The sequence below is a fragment of the Neodiprion lecontei genome, chromosome 3 (genome assembly GCF_021901455.1).
Source record: "Neodiprion lecontei isolate iyNeoLeco1 chromosome 3, iyNeoLeco1.1, whole genome shotgun sequence".
Classification (NCBI taxonomy): Eukaryota; Metazoa; Arthropoda; class Insecta; order Hymenoptera; family Diprionidae; genus Neodiprion; species Neodiprion lecontei.
Genome location: NC_060262.1, coordinates 27742570 through 27764979, shown reverse-complemented (window position 1 = coordinate 27764979; position 22410 = coordinate 27742570). Strand labels below are relative to the sequence as shown.

At 36.6% G+C, this 22410-nt stretch overlaps 2 protein-coding genes across 3 annotated transcripts in view; one reads left to right on the top strand and one right to left on the bottom strand.

Moving 5' to 3' along the window:
* Positions 1-104: 104 nt before the first annotated feature.
* LOC107222799 (cyclic AMP-dependent transcription factor ATF-6 alpha) lies at positions 105-15930 on the bottom strand. 2 transcript variants are annotated; one of them, XM_015662309.2, is made up of 8 exons: positions 15690-15930; positions 5196-5420; positions 4722-4876; positions 4320-4530; positions 3668-4167; positions 3410-3564; positions 2580-3187; positions 105-2418 (listed from the first exon to the last, which is right to left on the bottom strand). In XM_015662309.2, exons 1-8 carry the CDS (start codon positions 15766-15768, stop codon positions 1931-1933), a joined length of 2421 nt encoding a protein of 806 aa, XP_015517795.1. In that variant the 5' UTR covers positions 15769-15930; the 3' UTR covers positions 105-1930. The 2 variants fall into 2 exon arrangements, with proteins under 2 accessions (XP_015517795.1, XP_046591120.1); XM_046735164.1 differs by lacking the exon at positions 15690-15930 and adding an exon at positions 12102-12987.
* A 642-nt stretch (positions 15931-16572) lies between these two features.
* Positions 16573-22410, top strand: part of LOC107222794 (moesin/ezrin/radixin homolog 1) — a 32272-nt gene continuing 26434 nt past the window's right edge. Inside the window, exons 1-2 of the mRNA XM_015662302.2 lie at positions 16573-16840; positions 19720-19776. Of these exons, the coding sequence (XP_015517788.1) occupies positions 19765-19776 (12 nt within the window). The 5' untranslated portion in view covers positions 16573-16840; positions 19720-19764. The remainder of the gene's footprint in view (positions 16841-19719; positions 19777-22410) is intronic.

Below are 22410 nucleotides of genomic sequence, written 5' to 3'. Positions count from 1 at the left end.
GTTTATTCGGATAAAACTGGTTTCTCCAGTATACTTATTTATAGAATTACTGAGCATATTTAAAAAGGCAAATAAGTGCTTTGTTTTCTTTTTTGTTCCATGCAACAAGAATCTGCATGTCCATACATATTTACACTGTGCATCGAATTAAATATTTAAAGGACTTGATTAAAATGCTGATGAAATAATGAAAACTTCTATTGTTATAAAGGTGATAAGTTATATGTATATATTTTCATGACATTCTCTGTGATAACTAAGTCACAGGATGTTTTCGTAATTTGTATGATACCGAGTTGTATTTTACATTGTTGATCCGATCACATTAATTCAGTATAATAGTGAAAGCTGGGCTTGGCGTATGTATACTTGCATTTATGCGGTATTTCGCATAATAGTATTTGGTTTGGATTTGTAAATAAAATTTTACCTAATCTACGTATTTGTATAATAATCAAACTGATGCTATCGATAGCGGTATTTTTGGTGACACTAATTATTAGTAAATTCAAAAGTTGGCTCATATTGTTACCATTAAACTACTATATCACAAAAGTTACGCTGTGGATTGAACACGCACTGTCCTCGCTGTAGACATTTTCTTTGTATCATTTTGTACGAGGAAAATTTAATTTAATACATCACGTGTGATGCGAAAAAGATATTTAATTCAAACGTAATGCTGTTAGACCAGGCATTCTTATAGACTACCAAGTGTTAATGAAGTGTACATTTAAAGTGCACGTTGCAGATAATGTATTCACGAAATGTTTCTCAAATTCCAAGAGAAAAACAATCTGTTACGGCTGGGCTACTGGAGAAACATATTTTCACATTTATAATAATCACATGCTACGTCGATATTTCCGTATTGCATGGAACGCGTAGTTGGTTACGTACGAAAAGTGCATGAGTATAAACAACCCAAAAGACTTTGTAAGTAAATAATATATCCAAATTGCTGTAAGTAGGCAAGTGATAATATTACCAAATTTGTTTCCGCACTTCGGCGATTTTTCTTTAGCACAAATTTAATCATTAGAAATATTGCATCTGATACTGAACTATGTACGTAACATATACCATTGAAATCGACTTCTACCGTGAAAATTTAAATCTTATTTTCTGTGAAAGTGATACTATAAAGATGTCGATAGATACGAGAAATAATCCCTTTAATATATTACATTCTGTGAAATTGATTAGTATACATATTATGTATAATTGTAGATGTGTCACTTAGACTATGTATACATTCTTGCGTAGTTTATTCTCATTACTTTCCATTATTTACAAATGTATTTTTCATGTGGCTTAAGTAATTCGATAACTTTTAACCTTTACTAAGTCTCAAATATGTTAAATCCAAAACAACAATATTATCTACTGGATATTGTACGTGGGGTAAAAAACTTGATTACCTTGCAATTGAAGTAACTGCTATGAATTCGTGATAGAAAATGCATTTTTAAGACGAATCGAAGTACTAAATTAAATTCGGTATACTTAGTTAAAAAGTTTATCTCGTCGATCATCAGATCGGAACTGATGACCCTATCAATCAGTTATACATGCTGACACATTGATTAGGAAATACTGAATATCAAATATCATGTACTATAGTATCAATTTCTTACTTAATGCTAAGTAAACATAGATGTAGTTGTCCAGTAATTGTACAACAAGTGTTACCGTAATAATAACTAGTGCAATAGTAATTCACAAAGGTACATACAATTGTACCTTGAGTGAAGAAAATTGTTAAACAATTTTTTCATCTCACATAAAACTTTTCTATATATTAATTGTTACACAAATTTGTCAAACTTATTACACGCAGGATTCAATTGTGCTTTGGTGATCAATGCACTAAGAGTTAAAAAAAAAAAAAAAAATAACTATTTACAATGCATTATAATTTAAAAATAATTCAAGGATTTAGTAGATTTCGTCTCCGTCTCAATTTTCTACCTGTTTGAGAATACGGCGTCTTTGAACTATCAATACCAGGAGTGAAAATTTCTGATTTTACGTCATCTTGAGATTTCACATCATAAGAATTATCTTTTGAGTTTTCTAGGCCAAAATTTGGTATAAACTTGCTTCGAAGTAAGTATGATGGTTCTTTAGGATGATAAGCATCCTCAGCTTTCATCATGTAAGGATTTTTATAATTTTTATCATTAAAATCGGTCGCCGTAATATTTTCTTTAACAAAATAGGGTTTATAAGTTTTCGTAACATTTGCAGCTGTCGGCACATGATCATTATCAGTTTTAGAGGTATGATCTGTAGATTGCTGGTTGCGACGCAGATGCTCGGGAATAACAGACTCCTTCAAGTGTAGCAACTGTGTATTCATTACCTCGCAATCTATTTGCATCATGGTCACGTGATTAGCAGGAGTGGAAAATGTACCTAAAAATATGAAAAAATTGTTTGAATTTTGACTGATTAAAAGCTAGAAATGAATAAATTCTATCAATCAGTAGATGGCTCTTTATAAAATCTAAAATTGATACAGGCTTTAGTCTGATGAAATTTTATTGGTAGATGCAGTAGGAAAAACCATCTATTACCGTTAACAGGTACAGCAGGTAGAACAAGGGACATTCTAGGCCTTGCTGTTTTGTTTTGTCTTGACGCAGGTAAGAGTAAATGTTCACCGCTAAACCAGACGACATAAAAAGTGTCGTCGCGTCTTCTCAAAGCATCAAACAACGAAGCATGTTCTGTAAGAGTCGGTGAAAACACTTCAACAGCATTGCTATTCGATGTGGCAATATTGTCGGTCTTTGGTTTTGGCTCCATCTTTTTCTGAGGGGGTAATTTCGGTTTGCTGTTCAACCGTTGTCTTACAAGTGACGGTTTTGACAAAAGTAATTCTCCCAAAGAATTAGTTCCTAAATCTGTTTCGGATGATTTGGTCCAGTTATCCTTATCCGGGTCTCCTCCAATCCAACGTCTCAGTTCACTATCCAGTCTGATAGATTCTGTTTGATTAATATACATAGGACACATTGGGTGGTGGATAGATGTTGTTTGATTAAACTGTTCCTTATGTTCTCCACTATCCTGCTTATCTATGTCTGTCCAAAGCAGTGATCTGCCATGTCTAACATTAGGCACGGAGACGGGTAAGTGATTCGACATTGAATCTAGTCGTTTGTTTTGTGAAAATAATCCCCTAAAAATTAGATTTAAACAAGTTGAATGATAAATATAATTCTAATATGATATTGTAGGTTATTAGCATGCCAAATAGTACTTAACATAAATAATATTTGTGTGAATAAGGTTTGCCAAATTTGCCGTCAACAAAAATACACGTGACTCATCATATTGAGAGTAATAATTAGATAGAATATTAATTTTAACGTCCTTCATATATCGTAATCAAAAAACTTACCCTAAGCTTCCAACATTCAAAGAAACCATAAAAACCATGGCAAGTAAGATTGCTGTATTTTTTCTGTTCGCTCCAAGATTTAGGCTTCCTAATTTTTTACTTGTTCCAGTCATTTCCTCAGTGGCACACAATCTTTCTCTCAATGCAATATTTTCCTTTTTGAATAAAAATATAATGCGTGATTGTTATTTATTTTCTAGATTTAATTTTCACCATGATTTAATTGCCCTGCTAAAACGACTACAGTATATACCTTACCATTTTCAACTGTGCATTTTCATCCTGCAAATCTGCAATTTGTTTTTCCAATGAAGTCACATATTCTTTCTTCTTTTTCCGTGACAAACAAGCAGATTCTCGATTTTTTATCATTCTTTGTTGCCTTTTTAATGCTTTTATTTCACATTCTTGTTTGCCACTCAGATTCATCAGCTCTGGTTCATTTTTTATCATTATCTGTGTGCAACCATTAGGCATGGAAACAAGCGGCTCGGTATTTTGAATTTGGACATTTGGAATTGAATTTAGGATTTTAACTTGACTCGATGATGTGATTTTAATTGTATTTGATTCCGTTTTTATTTGTGGTGTGGATTGAACATTTCTAGGATTCTGAATTTTTATCTGTGCATTTGGCGGTAGCTTCAGTGGTGCTACAGATTGGATTTTTAATGGCTGGCCAGTATTGTTTTGCTTTACCTTCTGCGTAAGAGCAGCGAAATCCTGAGCACTAAGAACTATTGTTTTCCTAGGCGCATCTAAAACCCATAAGATTAAATACATTTGTACAACCAATATTTTTATTTTAAATAAACATTCAGCAAAATATCCAACAAACATTTGAAGATAAACTTGACCAAAGGTTTACATTACATTCGAGATATTGACAGTTTTACTTGTACTTGCTCACCTTCTCCGACATTCAGTGTCGTATTCAGCTTTGGCTGAATGCAAACTCTCTTTGCAGAATTTCCTTTGGATAATACGAAATTTGCAGGATTGGGACTGTTTATGGAAACCAATTTAATTGGCTGTAAAAGAGAGGGGTTCAAACCTGGCTTCGGAGATGTTGGAGGTGAATCGTTTTGTGGTGGTGATATTGGCGGCGTTTCTAAAGTACACTGAAACACATGGGAAATCAGTATACAACTCACACATTCTAGATCTACTTATATTTTAACGAGTTTCAACTAGGCTTTGGTATAAAACACAAGTGAAGACTGCACGGTTTAATGTTTGCACATTATTTGCCATCACGATTGGACAGTATATAGAATATAGTAACTAATTTATAATTGAAAAATATTTGTACCTTAAAGTCTGTAGATGAAGTAGTAGAATTATCATTTTGCCATTCTGACCCACTCGAGTCTGAATTGCTTGGACTAGGCGACGGCGGCAGTTGAGAATGTGGACTTCCCGGCTCAGTTTTAATTTCATCTTTGACTTCATTCTTTATGTCCAAACCTTTGAGAATCATAAAAAATTAAATTTATTGTACCACAATCGCGTACCACACATCATCGAACGTGAACAATGATAGCGTCACATAATAATAACAATCATCTCTGATCGTGGATGTAAAATTTGTAAAAACAAATCTTAGTGTATGGAATGACAAAAAATAAATAAAAAATCTATTGATGATTGCAAGGAAAAGAGAACGAACAATATAAGTAAACAGGAGACATGTACATTTACTAATTCGTGAGTATTTAAATAAGAATTTTATCTGTTGAGACGAGACCGCTTATAGTTAGTGCTTTCGAGAGAAGTCTTATCATACCAGCAGCAGAAAGATTAGGAAAGGCATCTGGACCCCATTGCATGGGGTCAACTCCGAGTTCGTCAAGAATAGGCAAGTTATCCTGCAACACTGCGTCCTTCATTATTTCATCGGGAGTTTCATCATGACTCGGAGATCCTTCACCGCCTAAAAGTGAAGGTATCTCCAATTCCGAGCTCAGTGCTTGCAGGAAATCATCGTCTGGCGCCATTAGACATTCCCCATCTGTAAAAATGAAGAAAAAAATAAAAAAACGTGATATTTATCACACAAATTTATTATGAAATCGGGAGAAAAAGAAAGTAAACGAAAAAATTTTTAGTTATCATAATTTTTAATTACAAAACGCTGTACAGGAATTTTCGCTCGAGTGATGCAAAAATTTATAATTCCCAACACGACATTGCAAGTCGGACAAGTATAACATAATGATGTAAATTATGCAAGGCCAAGGCCGTTCATTGATATGCTCCGCTCGCCTGAGACTATACGATATATCACATACCGAATAATACAGTCAAACGAGAAGCTGATAAAATCTCTGCTAAATTTGATGCATTCAAGTTACAAACTTCGGAATACGGGATCGGATGATCCTCGGCAGAAAAAGTCTAATCCTTCCTCCTCGTAATAATTGGTATGTGACTTTTAACACAAGCCCGCTTGTATTCGCTTCGAAGTAACGATTTGGAAAACTAGCCAGCTCGAAGAGTGTATGAAGCAATAAAAAATCGACTAAGCCAATTAACGGTAGACAATGCGGGATACAAGCGAACGATTTGTTGGCTGCTTGCTTGTATTTTTAGGGTAAAAAGACGAGAAATTCAACTCTATTCAGTTGCGCGTCATGTAATACGTGGGTATCGCGAGGTATTCAAATTGAACCCATCAAATGTCACGAGTTGAAACATCAGAGTGGCTAAAATCGGAATTTTGCAATTTACCGAAGAATTCTTCGTCGGTTGAAGAAAAAGTGTTAATTATTATGCATGCATGAATATTTGTTTCGGCATAAATAACGCCATGCGCAATTGCTGAGTCAACTTCAGGGAAACTTGCAAACTTGTAGGAACGTAGTATTCCTTAGAAATGTCTTTCACTCGAAAACCGAACGAAAGGAACGGGAAATTTTATACTCGACGTGAGTAACAGTTGAATAATTTCGAATTTATCTATCAATCTACGACAGTACAATGTAATGCTTTCAATCGTAAAATTAATAAAGAACACTAAAAACAATATTTCTCACGATGTTCTGTTCAACTTTTAACATCGCGTTGACTAATATAAAAAAGTTATATCTTTTAAACATTCGTGGATCTTGAATTTGAAGGTTACAAGAGTGAAAAAATATTTCATGTAACATGAAATTTCAATATTTCGATCTGTATAACATGCGTAAATAAAATGACAAAAGATGAATTGCTCGAAATATTTCGTTATTTCATTTTCCCATGTTTGAAATTTCGATGTATCAGCCATTCGAAATATTTGACCTTTCCAATTTCCAAAACCCACACCCATCCGTTAGAAGATAAAAATTAGTCAACAGAATTGTTGTTTGCACGAAATTTTGGCATGTACTTTCATCACGTGCCAAATATAGCATCATCTGTTAAAAAATATTCACATATTTATATACATATATATATATATATAATTGACAATAAAAATATTCGTCATCGTGATCGATGAAAAGAGTCGATTATACACCTAATACGCAAGATACATGTACATGTGCATACATATAATACGTGAAAATAAAATTATCAAGCGACAATTAAATTAAAATTTACAGATGGCACCTTCGATAAATTAGCGTGCAAAGTTCCCGTCGTTGTTTCTTCTTTTTCTTCCCCCATCCCGGCACGTTCCGAGTTATTCGGAAGAGTTGATAATTGTCCGCTAAGGTAAGGTAAGGTGAACCGGCGAACTCGGCAGTCAATGAACTCTACGCCGGCTGGTCAGCCGGTTGTTCGGTTGCTTCCTTGAGTCAGCCGACCGTACGCATGACGAGATCCAAATGGAAGTTCAACAACAATCTCCTCGTGACCAGACTCTATACTCTTAGACTCTAGGCATACCATGCTGCAGACTGGCAAGCGAGTTTATCCTCTTTTTCCCGTCATGCTGTACCTCTATAGGTATAACACGTATCTCCGGACTACGTTCCACTCTCTAGAATTCGGAGTTGCGATCAGCAGTGGCGAATCTAGGCCTGGATCAGGGAACGACTTTCTTTCCGAAATTAGACGGAAAAAAAAGAAACACAACAGAATTGAAGAATGCAAAGGAAAACTTTGCTTACGGATGATTGGCAAGGAAATTGTTACTATCGATGTACGTTGATTCCTTCGTCTTTAGCTGCCTTTGATGCATTTAATATATATCACATTTTTTATACTCCATTTACAAACTCGATTACTGCTATCAATTTTTTTTATCAAGAGTCGATCTTGAGGATTCATTCATTTTTTAAATTGTTATGATGTAATTGTATGTTGAGAGGACAATGTAAATAATAACACCGGCGAAAGTTCGTGAGCATCCGTAAAACCGCGGTTGAAATTTCTTCGACGATGCACAATTATCTGAAACTCCATCTCATTCATTATTCATCGCATCGTCAAATTCTGCCGCTCGCTATTTTTATTCCGCGTCAATACCGTATCGCCTATATATATATATAGGTATATATATATACCTATGTATATCGCCTATATCCCAATTGGCATTGCAAGAAATTGTACGACGGTGTAGAGATTCTTGTCGCCTTTGATATCTGCAAAGCACGAATATCTGTAACCTTGTAATATGTTATTGCATAACAGTAGATGGAATAATTTGACAAGGAGATTCGGATCGACCGATTTTGATAAATCTGCGAAGTATGTTTGTACCGCAATCATGAATATAAACGTGCAGCCATAGAAGTTCCATCAGGTGCAAAATATCGTAGGCGAGGTACTGGGCGGGTTGGCTGAGACACCGTAGGTCGAAGATTTCAGGAGTATGTGAATTCGGATTGTACATACATGCTGTATGTGTGTCACTTTTTGTTACACACATACTTCAGTTTTACTTTACAGTTAACGACGAAGTGTTTGATGGTTATATACCTGCAATGTTCCACGAATCTACGTAAAGCATATTCGATCATTCGGAAACTGTAGAGATAAATACATAATCACATGTGGGTATAAGTAGATAGGTATACGTATAATTTGACTTAAAATTAGAAGAATGACGTCGTTGATGGGTGAAAGTTGCTTTTTATTGTTTTACCTCGAACGAGATATCCTAACGGTACAATTGCCAACTTAATTTCAGTAAATCATTTCTATATTGTACTTATTACAGGTACAGACATTCAGATACATCGTCATTATTACCGAAAAAGTTTTATTTTCTAGTAGAATCACGTGTTGAAAGTTCCGAACGATCGTTTGAAGGAAAATTCGGGCAACTTACACAAATTAAATAAACCATTTGATAATTTCTACCGATTTACGATTAAAATTAAATTTTTTTTTTTCAACAAATAGTCACAGAGACTACAACGAACAATAAATCGGGATGCGGTGCATTGTATTTTTCATTTATTTAACAATAAGATTGAAAGAAAAAAGCAAGAACATCAGTCGCACCGACTATTTTTATAATTATCATATATTCGCGGGGTATAGATGCAGTGAAAAAAATCAATGAACAATAAGTTAAATATAGGCTACGATGTTTGCTTTCAGAATAACGAATCACTGTGCCTGTACAGCAATATCGCGAGTATAGACAAATTGCGGCAGTGACATTATATTTGTACATACTTACAGCGGAAAAAGCGACTTTCACAGGAAGCGCATAAAACATTGTTCGTCTATTGTTTGCTTTTCGGAAAGTAGCATGAATACAGATATATAACTGTGAAAAAGGTCGTGATGTATCAACGAATTAGTTATACTTGATCCGCAGACCCGACGAAACTCACGGATAAAGTCACTAATAGGTTAACCGGAATTGTGTGTATGCTGTACAGGCATCTACCATATCCTATACTATTGTTCGAAGTTACTTGCGATAAGTATTATAAAGGACGTAAAATTTAAAGTACGGATCGTATGTCAGCGTGCCGATTCTTTTTCGTAATGTAAAATGGAAAGTGCAATCAATACGAAAAATTTTACCAATAGTCACCACACAGAGATATAAATAAAGAGGAATATTTGTCGTGAAGCCTAATTATTCCTGAAAACGATCATCGTGTTGTATTTTTATTTCACGGAGAATCATTCAAGTATTACAGAGCAATACAGCGTGCACATTTTTCTCATTTCACAACACTATTATCATCCACGTGTACCACGCCATGTGTTCTATGATAACAGTATTAACCGTAGAGTTTCCCAATCGTGAACATCGCTGTTGAAAATAGATACGCGATCGGTATCAATTCTATCGAGGACTGTTACATAGTAAAACTTGCAAAAGGTTGGTGAGAAAAATTGGAATTTAGGTACGCGACTCAAGTTTTTACACAATATTGATTAATTAGCTCTCTACGCAAAATCTTATACGGATGGTCTACATAGATTTCGAGTAATTAACGGTTGAAGTTGTACTTTTTATACACCGGCGAAATATCGCTCATCGTCAAAATCAGAGACAAAAAATGTAGGCTTCTCAATGAAAAACTATGTAAATGGTACTCTTAAGAAGATGTTCGTAAAGTATGAAGACCTTTGTCTCCGTCGTTTGCGAATAATAGTAAAAAATACGAAGTGCTTTGCACAAGGAATGCGCGTAAAATACTTTTTCGGAATTGTATATTATACGAAATACATTTCAGTTTATTTGGAAAAAGTGATTAGCAGACGAGCTATGCATATTACATTAGTCATTTGTCGAAAACCTTTGCTAGCATGTTTTTAAAAAATTTTATTACTTGAGAACCATCGGTTGGGCCTATGTATAAGCAATAGGTTTGCCCCTCTCACCGCCTGCTCCTGAGAAGCGATCAACAACCTTTTTAACGTCAGTGACTCTTCCCTAATGCGCTGGTCGGACGGATTAATAAGAGAATGCGCGTTAAATAAAACTCGATTTTAAAAAACCGATGCTGTACGGTCGAGCTGTGAAATTCTATCAAAGAAAATATTTCAATTCAAATTTATAACCGACTAATTTTAACGACTGCTCTTTTACGTGTAACCTGATTTGATATGCATTGATACTATAATGCCGTGTTACGTCTTTAAATGTTAATTTTTAAACCGTATCGCTGCATTGGTTTCTTTATATCGTGTTATTCTCCGATTGTTTTACTATCTCAAAATAATCGTTCATACATTAGTTATGTTTGTGCATATTGGTATAAACGAGGAATTCTTACAGGGACGAATTCCGCCCGGAAATTAGAGATAAATATTGGTACCGTTTTATCGGTAAACCAGACTCAAAAGGGCGTTTCAGCGATACGAGTCTTATCTGTGAGATTGTTGCCCGGTATATGTATGTATACGTAGGGTTGTTTAAAAAAAAAAAAATGTTTTTTTTCTTCAAAACAGCTTCAAAAATTCGATTCAAGTATAAAAATACACCTGATAAAATTTGAGCTCTTAATATCAACATTAAGAGGTTGCGTAAGGTGCAATCACTTTTCTATTTTTCGGACGAAAAACATGGGAAAAATGATATGTGCTCATTCTGATTTTTATATCTAGCTAACGATGCGTGGTAGAGAAAATTGAACGTTCTTCAAGAAAGGTTTGTTACTATTTTGTGATAAAATCACTCGTAAAAAGTTATTTAAGGTCAAAAGTTATTTAAGGGCCTTAAAGATTAGATTTATCATAAAATGATAAAAAACCTTTTTTGTAGAGGGTTCCATTCTCGACAAAAATATATCTGTGAATTTTCTGCACGACGCATCGTTAGCTAATTGTAAAAATCAGAAGGAGCAAAAATCTTTTTTCCCGTGTTGTTCTTATGGGAATTAGAAAAGTGCGATGCGCAAACTCTCTGATGTTAACATTAAGAACTCAAATTTTAACAGGCGTATTTTTATACTTGAATGGAACTTTTGAGCTTGTTTCGAAGAAACGAGAATAAATTTTTGCTTTTGAAATACCCTAATGTATATATTAGGGTGGGTCAAAAAAAACAAGTATTTTTTTTTTTGAATCCGTCACACGAAAACTAGTTCCTAGGTACCTCTATAAAGTACTCACCAAGTATGAGCTCTTAATATTAACGGGAAGATTATGCTCATCATAGTTTTCCATTTTCAAATTAGTATCATTTAAAAATGGTCATATCTTATCAACAATAGATCGTTTAACCAATCGCAAAGTCAATATTTATAGGAAATCAAAAAAAAAAAATACTTGATTTTTTTGACCCACCCTAATATATATATATATATATATATATATATATATATATATATATATATATTACGTAAACGGCTAAACACAAATAATCTAAATGGTACCTGATGGTTAAACAAATTATGTTAATTACAGCTGAAATCGATGTAGGTATATGTATCGCCATTAGTTATTTACAACGTGAAACAAAGCAACGAAAAATCTTATTATAAACGCCGCGGTGTTGTTACAGAATTCTATAATCATTCCTCGGATCAATTTTAAATTTATATTAGCTGATCAATCATTTTTGCTTACTGTTAACCTGCGGTGGCTCTCTGAAAGTGAGCCAAGGATTGTGCAGCGATGAACGTTACATGCTTGTGCATTGAGCACGTTTCCCGCAAATAATCTTTACATAAAGATGGCATGTAATAATGCGCTGGTGCGCTTCGTGGGATTTTATTGCTTGCTGCAGCAAAGTCGGGAGTAACATAAAAATGTATAATATATGCAGAAGAGTATATAATGTAAATTTAATTACCCAACGACCAGTTATTGTCGTCGAAGTCCATTATATCCAAAATGCAGTGATCCGTCATTCCCCTCATAATACGAACCCCACCAAGTTCGAAAAGGTAAACTTCACTACCACGTGAAAGTTATGATACGATACGTAAATTATTAGTGGTACGTACAAAGCAGGTACGTTTCATATACGTTATCACACTATTAACTCGCGAACATTATTCGCCAATTTTTATTTAGAGTATCGTGATAATGATTAATCGAACGTAAAATCAGAGTGATTGTGCGCAGAAAGTAACAGCTCTTTCATTGAAGCAATGATTCAAATATTGTGGGACCGACGATAAGACATGGTAGTACTGTATCGATGCACACTTCAAGGTATCGTTAATAATTTTTTTTTTTTTTATAAATTAAGTTTATTTCGACAAAATTATTGCACATGGTTATTATTACACTTCCGCAAACATTTCAATTGCAACAAAATTATTTCAAGTATGAACTTTTTGTCATTCAAAGCACCGTATATCACTGCACAGACTGTTCAGTAAGCATGCACATTGTTACAATATTGTACGTAAACGGTAGGTAAAATATTATTCGCCTAGTTTACAAACGGTTTCATTTCACATGTAATATTTATACACTTTTGAAACACGCCTGGCGTGACGCGGAAAAATTGTTTATATCGTTATAAAAATTTTTGGACGTAATTTTTAGAACGTAACGTGTCACTCTTCGGAAGGGAATGAATTTCAATATACTCGATTCTACTGCTAGAAGCCGGCAAGTGCCGTCGACATTGCCGGGAGACAAGAAGTGGGGATGTACCGTAAAAGAGGTGCGATATGGAAGCTATGCCTACACGCAAGCTGTTGTAAACTTCAGGGACTGCAGCCTGAAATCGCGACTTCGTTAAGTCAGCACATCGGGTAGTCAACGCAATACATACGTATGTGATATACGTGCAATTCCAGATTAACTTATTGCGGCCAATAGTTCTTCAACCTCGAAGCTTCGAATATGCTCACGATCCCTAGATAAGGTAGAATATGAGCGCGCTAGTCGTCGTTTTACCGTTTCGTTCAGCAATTATAGATAAAAGTCGAGCGAAACTTCGTAAAAAGTCACCGTTTCAAATTCAAAAGCAATGCCAAATACTTCAAGTGCCAACTGCGAAGTTTTGTACATATGGTGGTTTGACTTCCGGCTGTGCTGAATTATCAAACCACATTTTTACCCACCTCCTTTCCATCGTCGGGCAAATTACATACGACAATACCTTGGCTTGTAAATTTTTTTTCCCTGCAACAGTGAATTATTCTTCGATTTGTGAGATTGTGCTATACAGACAATTGTATATTGTGAACTACATATGTCCGTGACTTCGTTAATGCGAGAACACATGTGATCGTGGACTGTACAGTACATTGGCAGTAAACTATATCGTTATTTTGGATTACGAGGTGTCAGGCCTTGGACCTGAAACGCACTTTGTGCGATTATACATAGGTGGTGTATGGCTAAACATGCACCTATGAGTATCGTTTGTATACGTATCCACTTTACAGATTTCATACAGTAATTAAGCGTCCGAGTTATAATAATAATTTTTTTAATTATTGACACCGCGATGGGAGGGGATTGTAATCTTTAAACACGGAAAATATATATAGGTCAGGTCAAAATTTAGGTGAAGCGCTAATAAACATCACACAAAGTTGTATCGAGTATCTATTACGTAAAGATGGTTTAAAAATATTACGTATAGTGATCGCAGCTAGTGCATAAATTTGCGAGAAAGTACAGAGCGTAAAATCCAAGCATAAGCTGTAAAAATAGGAAGGAACACATATGAGACGATAAACCGGTCTTACAAATACGTGCCATTGGTAACCAACCTCCGCGATAAAGGCTTGTTCAGGGTTTTGATAAAAAGAGAGAGAGAGAGAGAGAGAGAGGGGGGGGGTCACATTGGCTTCGAGCCGTCGGCACAAATTCGGTGCACGTGGAATCATCATCATGGTGTATGATGCTTTTACGAAATACCATAAGAATGCAGGATAACACGGTATTGCTACACAAGTTGTTCTCCGGGGTGATTTAAACATTCAAGAATCGTGATAGCGTTTTAGCTCAGAATTGGCGAGCACTTGAAAAGAAGATTGCGACTGAGAATGAAATACTCGCAAGAAAAGCAGAAAAATATGTATGGTATCAAGGACTTTTCAATCATCAATAAATATTTAGACTTTGCGCATTCCGCCCTATTGATTTTAAAAACAGCAGCGTTTTCTCAGCTGCAATGCACGCAATATCACGCACTCGTTTTGAGCCACCCATTAGTTCATCGAGCATACATGTATACGGACTTTTAAAGTGTCCGAATTGCTTGCTAGAATATGGCTAGTACAAGTGCTTGCACGATGCGCTGCGCACACGACTAAACGTATAATTGAGATAACGAGGTCCAGCTGGTTTCCTGTGGTGTGTACTGCAATAAAGTAGTCAAACTAACCATGAGCGCTACAAAAATTTAACGTTTCACCATTCACGGGGTTATGCGGCTAATAAATGCAGCTCGCGCGCACGAGACAAAGAAATTCAGATATATACAGTTTTTCTTTCCACAAGTAGAATTGTGTACAAGCATGAAAATAGACATACTTCGAGGAGGAACAGCGACCTTGCCGTACACGCGTCCAGGATAAATACGTTACAATTATAAATAACCGTAAAAGCCTTCTTTTACACAAATATTAATAAATACAAAAGTAATTGATGCGCGTCGTTTCGACTTGCTGAACAGTTTTCCACGAATGCATGACGATTGGAGGATAACAGATTTTCCAATTACATAACGAGATAAAGGGTTTCGCATTTCGTAACTGATCTACTGTTTTTTTTTCGTTCGTATATAGTGTATATGTCTAGAGTATTGATGAATACATTGCGTGACGAGGCATTTGAACAGATGCCGGTGGTAAAGATGATGATAGTTGATAGCACGTGGCGGGTGAGTTATGGACAAAAGGAAAATAACAAACAGAAAGCAAAGGTGTACATCGGATAAATAACTCGAGTTTTTTGGAAAATAATTTTTAAACATCTGTCGGAAGAAAACGAAACCATTATTTTTATCCAATGTCGTTGACGAATATCTGAATTGTGATAACGGCCGGCGCGAACGGCGAGACATATGGTTGCGATTATTTATTGTGATAAAAGCAAGAGAAACCGGTGAAGTGTATGAATAAGAATTGTTCAACAGCTTATTGTGGCAGTACGAGTTTTGTGACAGAGGGTAAAATAATAAAAGGTGCGAAAATGAAGAGTGCAAACGAAAAAGCAAATAAAAACATCAAACGGCTCTACACGTGCTCTACGAGTTGACAATCAACCGAATTTCATCGCGGACTGTACCGCCGAGTCACGCCTCCCCATGGACGTGTTTTTATTTATCAAGACTAACACTTATTTACTTCCCTACAATTACGGGGTGTGTACTTTCTACGCAAATAAAAACTACAATTGGAATAAACGTATTTTGATTCAATGGCTGCTTAATTGCGACGTGGAAAATACAAATTTTCGTATTACATACCGAGGCTGCCGAGCTCTGGAAACATCTGAAAATCCAGATCCATGAGATTGTTCCACTGCGGGTCTTCCTTTATTAACATGTCAATTTTTTTCTGTGGTTAGATGTTCACTAACATTACCGCGCCGAGTACTGTTTAACTAGAGAAATTGTGTCTAAAAATTCGGAACCACCTCACGGCACGCGATATATGTCAGTAAACTTAGACACTCCGCTTTCGGCTACGCCGACTGCGGTTGACGTTGCGACCGAAAATAAATAGCAACGTAGATCTGGCTGCTATCGGTGGGCTGCCGTAAACTACTAACGCCCTCTGGGACGAAATAGTCTAGCGGAACTAATTTTCGGCAGGTAAGCGCACGTCAGTAACTTACCATCACGAAAACAGTAGGTAATGCCGAGCTTACCGTAGCATGCTTACTGAAACATTTCTGAATAGGTTCTAGTTATTTGAAACAACTCGTTTAGAACGTTTACGTTGATATGCGTGCATGCACACGTACGAACTTGATCTGAAAATTATTAAAATTGCATGAAAAAATACAGGTGTATAGATCGTTATTATTAACAAATTTAGTGGTATTGAATGAATTACATGCGCTAGTCACGTCACAGCTGCGCACAGTGAATGCGCAGAATGCGTTCCGCTACTGGTACATAATTTCCGTTGTCCGCGGTGCCAGGCGCGAGTTTGAATCACGGTTCGAGTTAACGACTTTCCGCCAAATAGGATACGTTTACTATATTCTTCAGTAAACGCAACGGAGCAGGTGTCCCGGTCTCACTTTCCGAACGGTTTCAAAATAAAAACTCGCGAGTAATTCCGAAAATTCCCGCAAGAACGCTCGGCTCGATCCGTCGCTAATAGTTAGTCAGTAGTTCGGTTGCGGCCGAAGAGTTCAGACGTTCATCTGTGTTCGTGAGCGAATATTCAGTACGTCGAAAGTCCTCCAGAGTGCGTGCATGGTGCTAACACCCCACCTCAAAGGCGGGCGGCGGCCATATTATCAGTGAGGTGTCAGTATTTGCTCAACGTGACGGTTTTTTTTTTGGGTGTGGATTGCACGGATTTGTCCCGGGAAAAGTGTGTGCCTCTAACCCCAGTAAATGTGGTGTTAAGGAGTGGAGAGATATTTCATATCGATAAAATCAAAGTGAGTACAATCATATTTTACACGAATATTACCGAGGCGGCGTTAATAGACCTCTCCCTGGCCGTATTTCACCGCCGATTATCCCGATACCGGTTGTTCTATCCGCGGTTTGAATGATAACCAGACCCTCGCGAATGTCCGAATCGCGCACGATACAAATGCCGGATAAAATAAATATCCTTGTAATTATTATCAACAAATGAATTTCGACGCCTTCTCAGAGCAAGATTGGAATTTGCACCTCCCTACCAACCTGCCCGCCCGCTTATTACAGAAATATGCAAATTCCTGGTCGACAGAGCGGTGCGTTACGTGAAATATGATTCGGCATCAATATACCTTGGCTGAAAATGATTCGAGATTTTTGATCGAACAGCGTCGTCGACGGCTTCGCGCGCGATTCCAGAAGCAAGTTAATTTTCGCACGAACATTCATTCGCAGGTATAGATAGGTGTTACCCAGCGTTACTCATGCTAGTGTAAATAAAAAAAAAACCCTGTATTAACCGCTCGCCTACGCACCTCATCTCGCAGTATTTGCAAATGACACGCAGTCGAGTCGTTTCACTAGTTTCCGTGACTCTCGGACGAGGATTAGAAACGTCCGCGCTCAATTTTGCCCATCGGCGATATTCAGGTCCGATTTCATCGGCAGTCGATGACCTAAAAAGGCACAACGCTGTATTCCGAGGTGGTTTTCCACTCGCTCAAGTCCTACGGGAACCAATTGGTACTTCGATCACGTAGGTATAACATCGGCGTAGCTTCTCCAATCCCGTGCAGTTCTCTTCCTCTTCTCTATTTCGCCTTCATTGATCCGAGCCGAGCCGCCTTTTGCTGTTTCTTTCTCCTAATGTCATGATTCATATTCCGTGACCTTTTGGCCGCTGAGAGCTTACCTGCTGCTGTAGATAGGTGATCCGAGAGCCCATGTTACACGCACCTGTGTCGAAAGCGTAGGATAATCCGTATCCCCCTCATACGAAAAAGTCGATGACGATTATATGTATATATTATTGTAAGTAAACAACATAGGTATAATGTGTGTGACTAGGAGAAGAGCTTTCGCTGTGCCTGAACGGACCCTTACAATTACATTGAATCTGACATGTTCGAGACCACCGGTAGTATCAGTTTCCCATGTTAAACGAGTGGTAGCGGATTATACCGGTGGCCTTGAATGTGCCGGAATGAATTTAAGGGTCTGTACCTGTGACGTTGAGTTGAAAAATAGACCCTGCGGAAACACATGTCGCGTTAAAATTTATTTAAAAAATTATATATTTTTAGCGAAATACTTTTACGGACTAATGATTATTGAAGTTAGTAACGTTGGAGCAACGAAACCGAGATTGAAAAACATGCTATTTTACGGGAATTGAATTTGCAAATACAACGGGTTTTTCATCGTGTATTAGAGAGATGAAACGGGCACACCTGACAAATACCGGTTGGTTGGTAAGAACCGCGCTTACATTAGTGTATAACGTGCATGTATCGCGTGTATGCAGCCTTAACGATTAGAGAGAGGAAATCGAGGATTCTAACGCGCGCGAGCTGCGAACGGTACGAAAAGTTTTCGAAATTTGTAATCGCAGAAACGTACTTAATTGCCTATGTGTACGCTGAAACCCGGTTCACTGAACGCAGTGGGGCACAGATAAGCCTCCGAGACACGTAGGAAGGGGCCTTCGTCGTCCCGCTGTATACATATATAATGTACCTTGGATCTCGGTCACACGGATTTGCATTTATAAAATTCAAAACTACGACGACGACTCGGTCGAGCCGCTCCGAAAAGATGCGGCGCAGCACAGTGACCGAATTATTTCGTTCGGCATAATTGAGTGTTTGAATGAAAATTTTTTTTCCATTTTTAGGGGTGCATAATGCGTTTGAAGCCAAAATAACGAGGACGTGTTTTTTGTTTTTCGTTAAGAATGATAATTTTTCATGTTGTACGTGATTGAATTTCATTGATTTTAATATATATATAGATATATCTTAACATGGGTGACGTCACAATGTTATAGTTTTCAATCTGTTATATTAATGGCAATTTTGATTCAATCGAAAGAATATAAATTACGTCCAAAATATTTTTTTCCAATCTACAAGAATATGAAATAAAAAAATTTCATTGAAATACTCAATTCACAGCAAAACTTTTTAATACTGCAATCACAAATAATCGTGATTATTCAGCAGCCTTGCATCTGTTATCTTATACGACGTGCCTAATCCTTTGAGGGGAAAAAACAATACAATAAATTACTGACCCAAAACTTGTCGATCGGATGATGCTTTCAACTTAATAATTTGACAGAAAATTTTCGAGGCATCGTGTAAAATGGTCCTTTCTTTTAAACAGCAAATTATGTTTTTCCATAAGTCTCTCCCATTTTCAAAATCAATTAATCGATGAATGTTCAACGGGGTTTGAAGAACATTTTCATATATCGAAAATCACCTCGGGCATGATCCAATTTTATAGTTGGAAATGAATATGAAAATTGCCGAGATGAAAACACGGCGAAACTGTACGATACGTACTTGTGGTAAAAAAAAATTAGCATAAATAAATAAAAATAAAAGGGAAGTAAAAACGTTGCGAATCGCTCGGGATGTCCGACAATGAGATTGACGTTCAATAGTGAAGAGTCATTCCCGTGCACAGGGACGAACCGAGCGGAACATAACTGAAATTTGTATCGCGTGCGAGCGGATTCCGATCCCTGCGGTTCATCGGTAATTATTTATTCTCCTGCATCAAGCATCGGCAACCTGTACTTGCCTGCCGCGTTATTGTTGTTCGACTATGTTTGTTATCCAGTCTGTGATGTAACTCTGCAACAGTGCTAATAATTTATCTGTTTCAGGCTGACAGTTTCACTGCCTAGAACGAGCCCAGCACAGCTGCCAAGATGCCGAAGTCGGTAAGTGTGTGGTAGAATAACGGAGACCAGATAACGCGTCCACTACTCTTTGCCATTGTTATTATCAATGTTAGGTGTTCAGGGTACTAGAATTAGGCCATTTTATCGCGCTGTAAAATCACCTCCTCGACGACGATTTCCTTCCTCGCACTAATTACGAAATAATCTCGTTATCTCTGTCGGGACAAGGACGTCAATCGCTTATACCTATATTCTCATTTCCATTTCTGTTTTAAAATGATTTTTTTTTTTTGATTTTTTACCGTGTCAATCCATTCGAATCCTGTGTGCTACGAAAGTTTGTTTGCAATGGTATACTCGAGAAAATACGAGGACAAATGTCTGAACCAATCAGCTTTACTAATTGTAATACAAGTCCTTTTTGTAATAGGTACTATTTAGACGAGCGTTGTTTTTTCCACGTGAAGAATTATAGTATTAGAAACAAGGGCGTTTTTTTTATTCTTCTTAGGCAGCAGTAATTAATTAATAAGTATAAAATTATGTAATATACGTTGTTTTTCTTTTACTCCAGCAAGATGTTAGGCCGCGAAACCTTATTGCACACAGGTTTGTAATTGAGTTTTCATCTCCTGTCCAATCGGTTCCGTAATAATATGTATAACCTACACATAAAACAGACGACAAGGACAATCTGATCGAAGCGATTCTCGTTTTATCGTATGAAAATTTTTTTCCCTTCTCACCTACTTAGCTGATCGTTATCGTTGCAGGTTTTCAATCTCAATCGATGTTTGCAAATGTTTAATCAATGCATTTTATCTTTATACCGCGTCGGTAACTGAATCTTGCAGATATTTATAATACATATCGTATTTGTAAATTCTGTTTCAAATTGTCTTGTATTTATATAACAATGGGAAAAATCATCATCCGCTTGGACGATGACGATAATAATGTCTCGCTGTATATTATCGTTACACATATTTCGTTGCAATAACCTAGTTTGATAAATAAAAAAAATATTTATACATATTACTACAAGACGTATATTATATTTTCTGAGGTGTGAGACACTTTGAAGGCAAAAGCGGGCGGTTTCTACCTGAGATAAGATATCGTAGAGTTGACGGCACCCGTTCTTCTTCTTTGATGAAATTAATTATAAGCAGATTTATCAAAGTACGACAGGAAAGAATGAATTTGTTTAAAGTTTTCCCCGCGATTATTCGTCAGACCAATAATCCATTTACCTTCCGCATAAAACGACTCATTTCTGATATGTACATTATCTGCAAATGACTCAGAATTCGTCATCTTGCCACCGGCCACGAAGCGAAGGAATTTCATCGGAATTCTTTGCAAATGATGAATGAAATGTATCCGCATGTTGAATATTTTTTTTTGTTATATTACGAATTTCTCGCAAGCCTTATCGGTTGTTTTGCCTTTTCGCCAGCTCGTTGCAGGCGTTTGTGTAGCAAGTTTCAAAGCTGGGCAACGTCGTGAGTTTTGCAAATGTTGTGACGTATGCATCATAATCGAAGCACGTACGTTACAGCACCATTTACTTATGTACTACGAAGAGACAGAGACCGCCGACAGTTTATTGCTCGGTAGCTGGATTGGTTGAGATCAGACAATTCAATAGTTGGTGACAGAAATTTTGAAATTTAACTTTGTCGTATACTATATCAGATCTGTAATGGCATAACGCCAGGTTAAACTCGCATTATAGATGCGTTGTATCCATAAGTATAATACATTTATACTTTCATTTCGCATACTGATATGTGTATAATGTATAATAATAACACGCGCGAGAAGTTAATGGAAACAGGCTACGGTTTCCTTTTCAAGACGAGATGCCGCATTTAACGGTGACACCTTATCCCGCTGCTATGGTGTGAATCATTCACGTATCAGATCTATACTCAATTCGCTGGAGAGTCATGAGCTGAATTAAATACATATGACGATAACTCATTTCGCGTCTACACACCTATATAGGTAGTATACATAATGACGTTTAGTAATGTCCATGACGCGATTTTTAACAGTTTGTAGAATCCGGGGTCTAGATCTCGACATTAAATTCGAATCATTATATGTATATAAGCATCGGTACAATGCTCCTATTCCAACGGGACAGTGCAGGGTTTTGTGACGGAAAATAATACGGTTATTTTAAAAAATCGGATCTACGCATATTGATTTTTATTTATTTTTTTTTTCTTGAATATACAATCGAGAAGAATATTTTTACTTGTGATGCAGGGATGTTTACTCAGATCGATATGTTTGACTTGGAATAATGGATCGAGTAAATTGGAAACGTACAAGCTCCGTGAACTAAACTTGTAGAGATCCATAAATAAAAATGATTTTTTTAAAATACATCTGATAATCTAATTCAAACGCCGGCAGAGACTTGAGATAGCTGCCGTTATATGATTATTGAAGTTCGTGACGTTAATATAACGATGCATTTTTTGAGAAAATGTTATTCTGCAATATGAGAATTGTCAGTAATATAATATTGTTATAGTTCACAGAATTTCAAACGATTTTTCGCACGAATGCATCGTTTCGTTATCGTTACAAATTTCAACCTCATGATCCAGAAAAGTCGTCTAAGGACGATATTTAAGTTGTAATCTGCATGTACTGTAA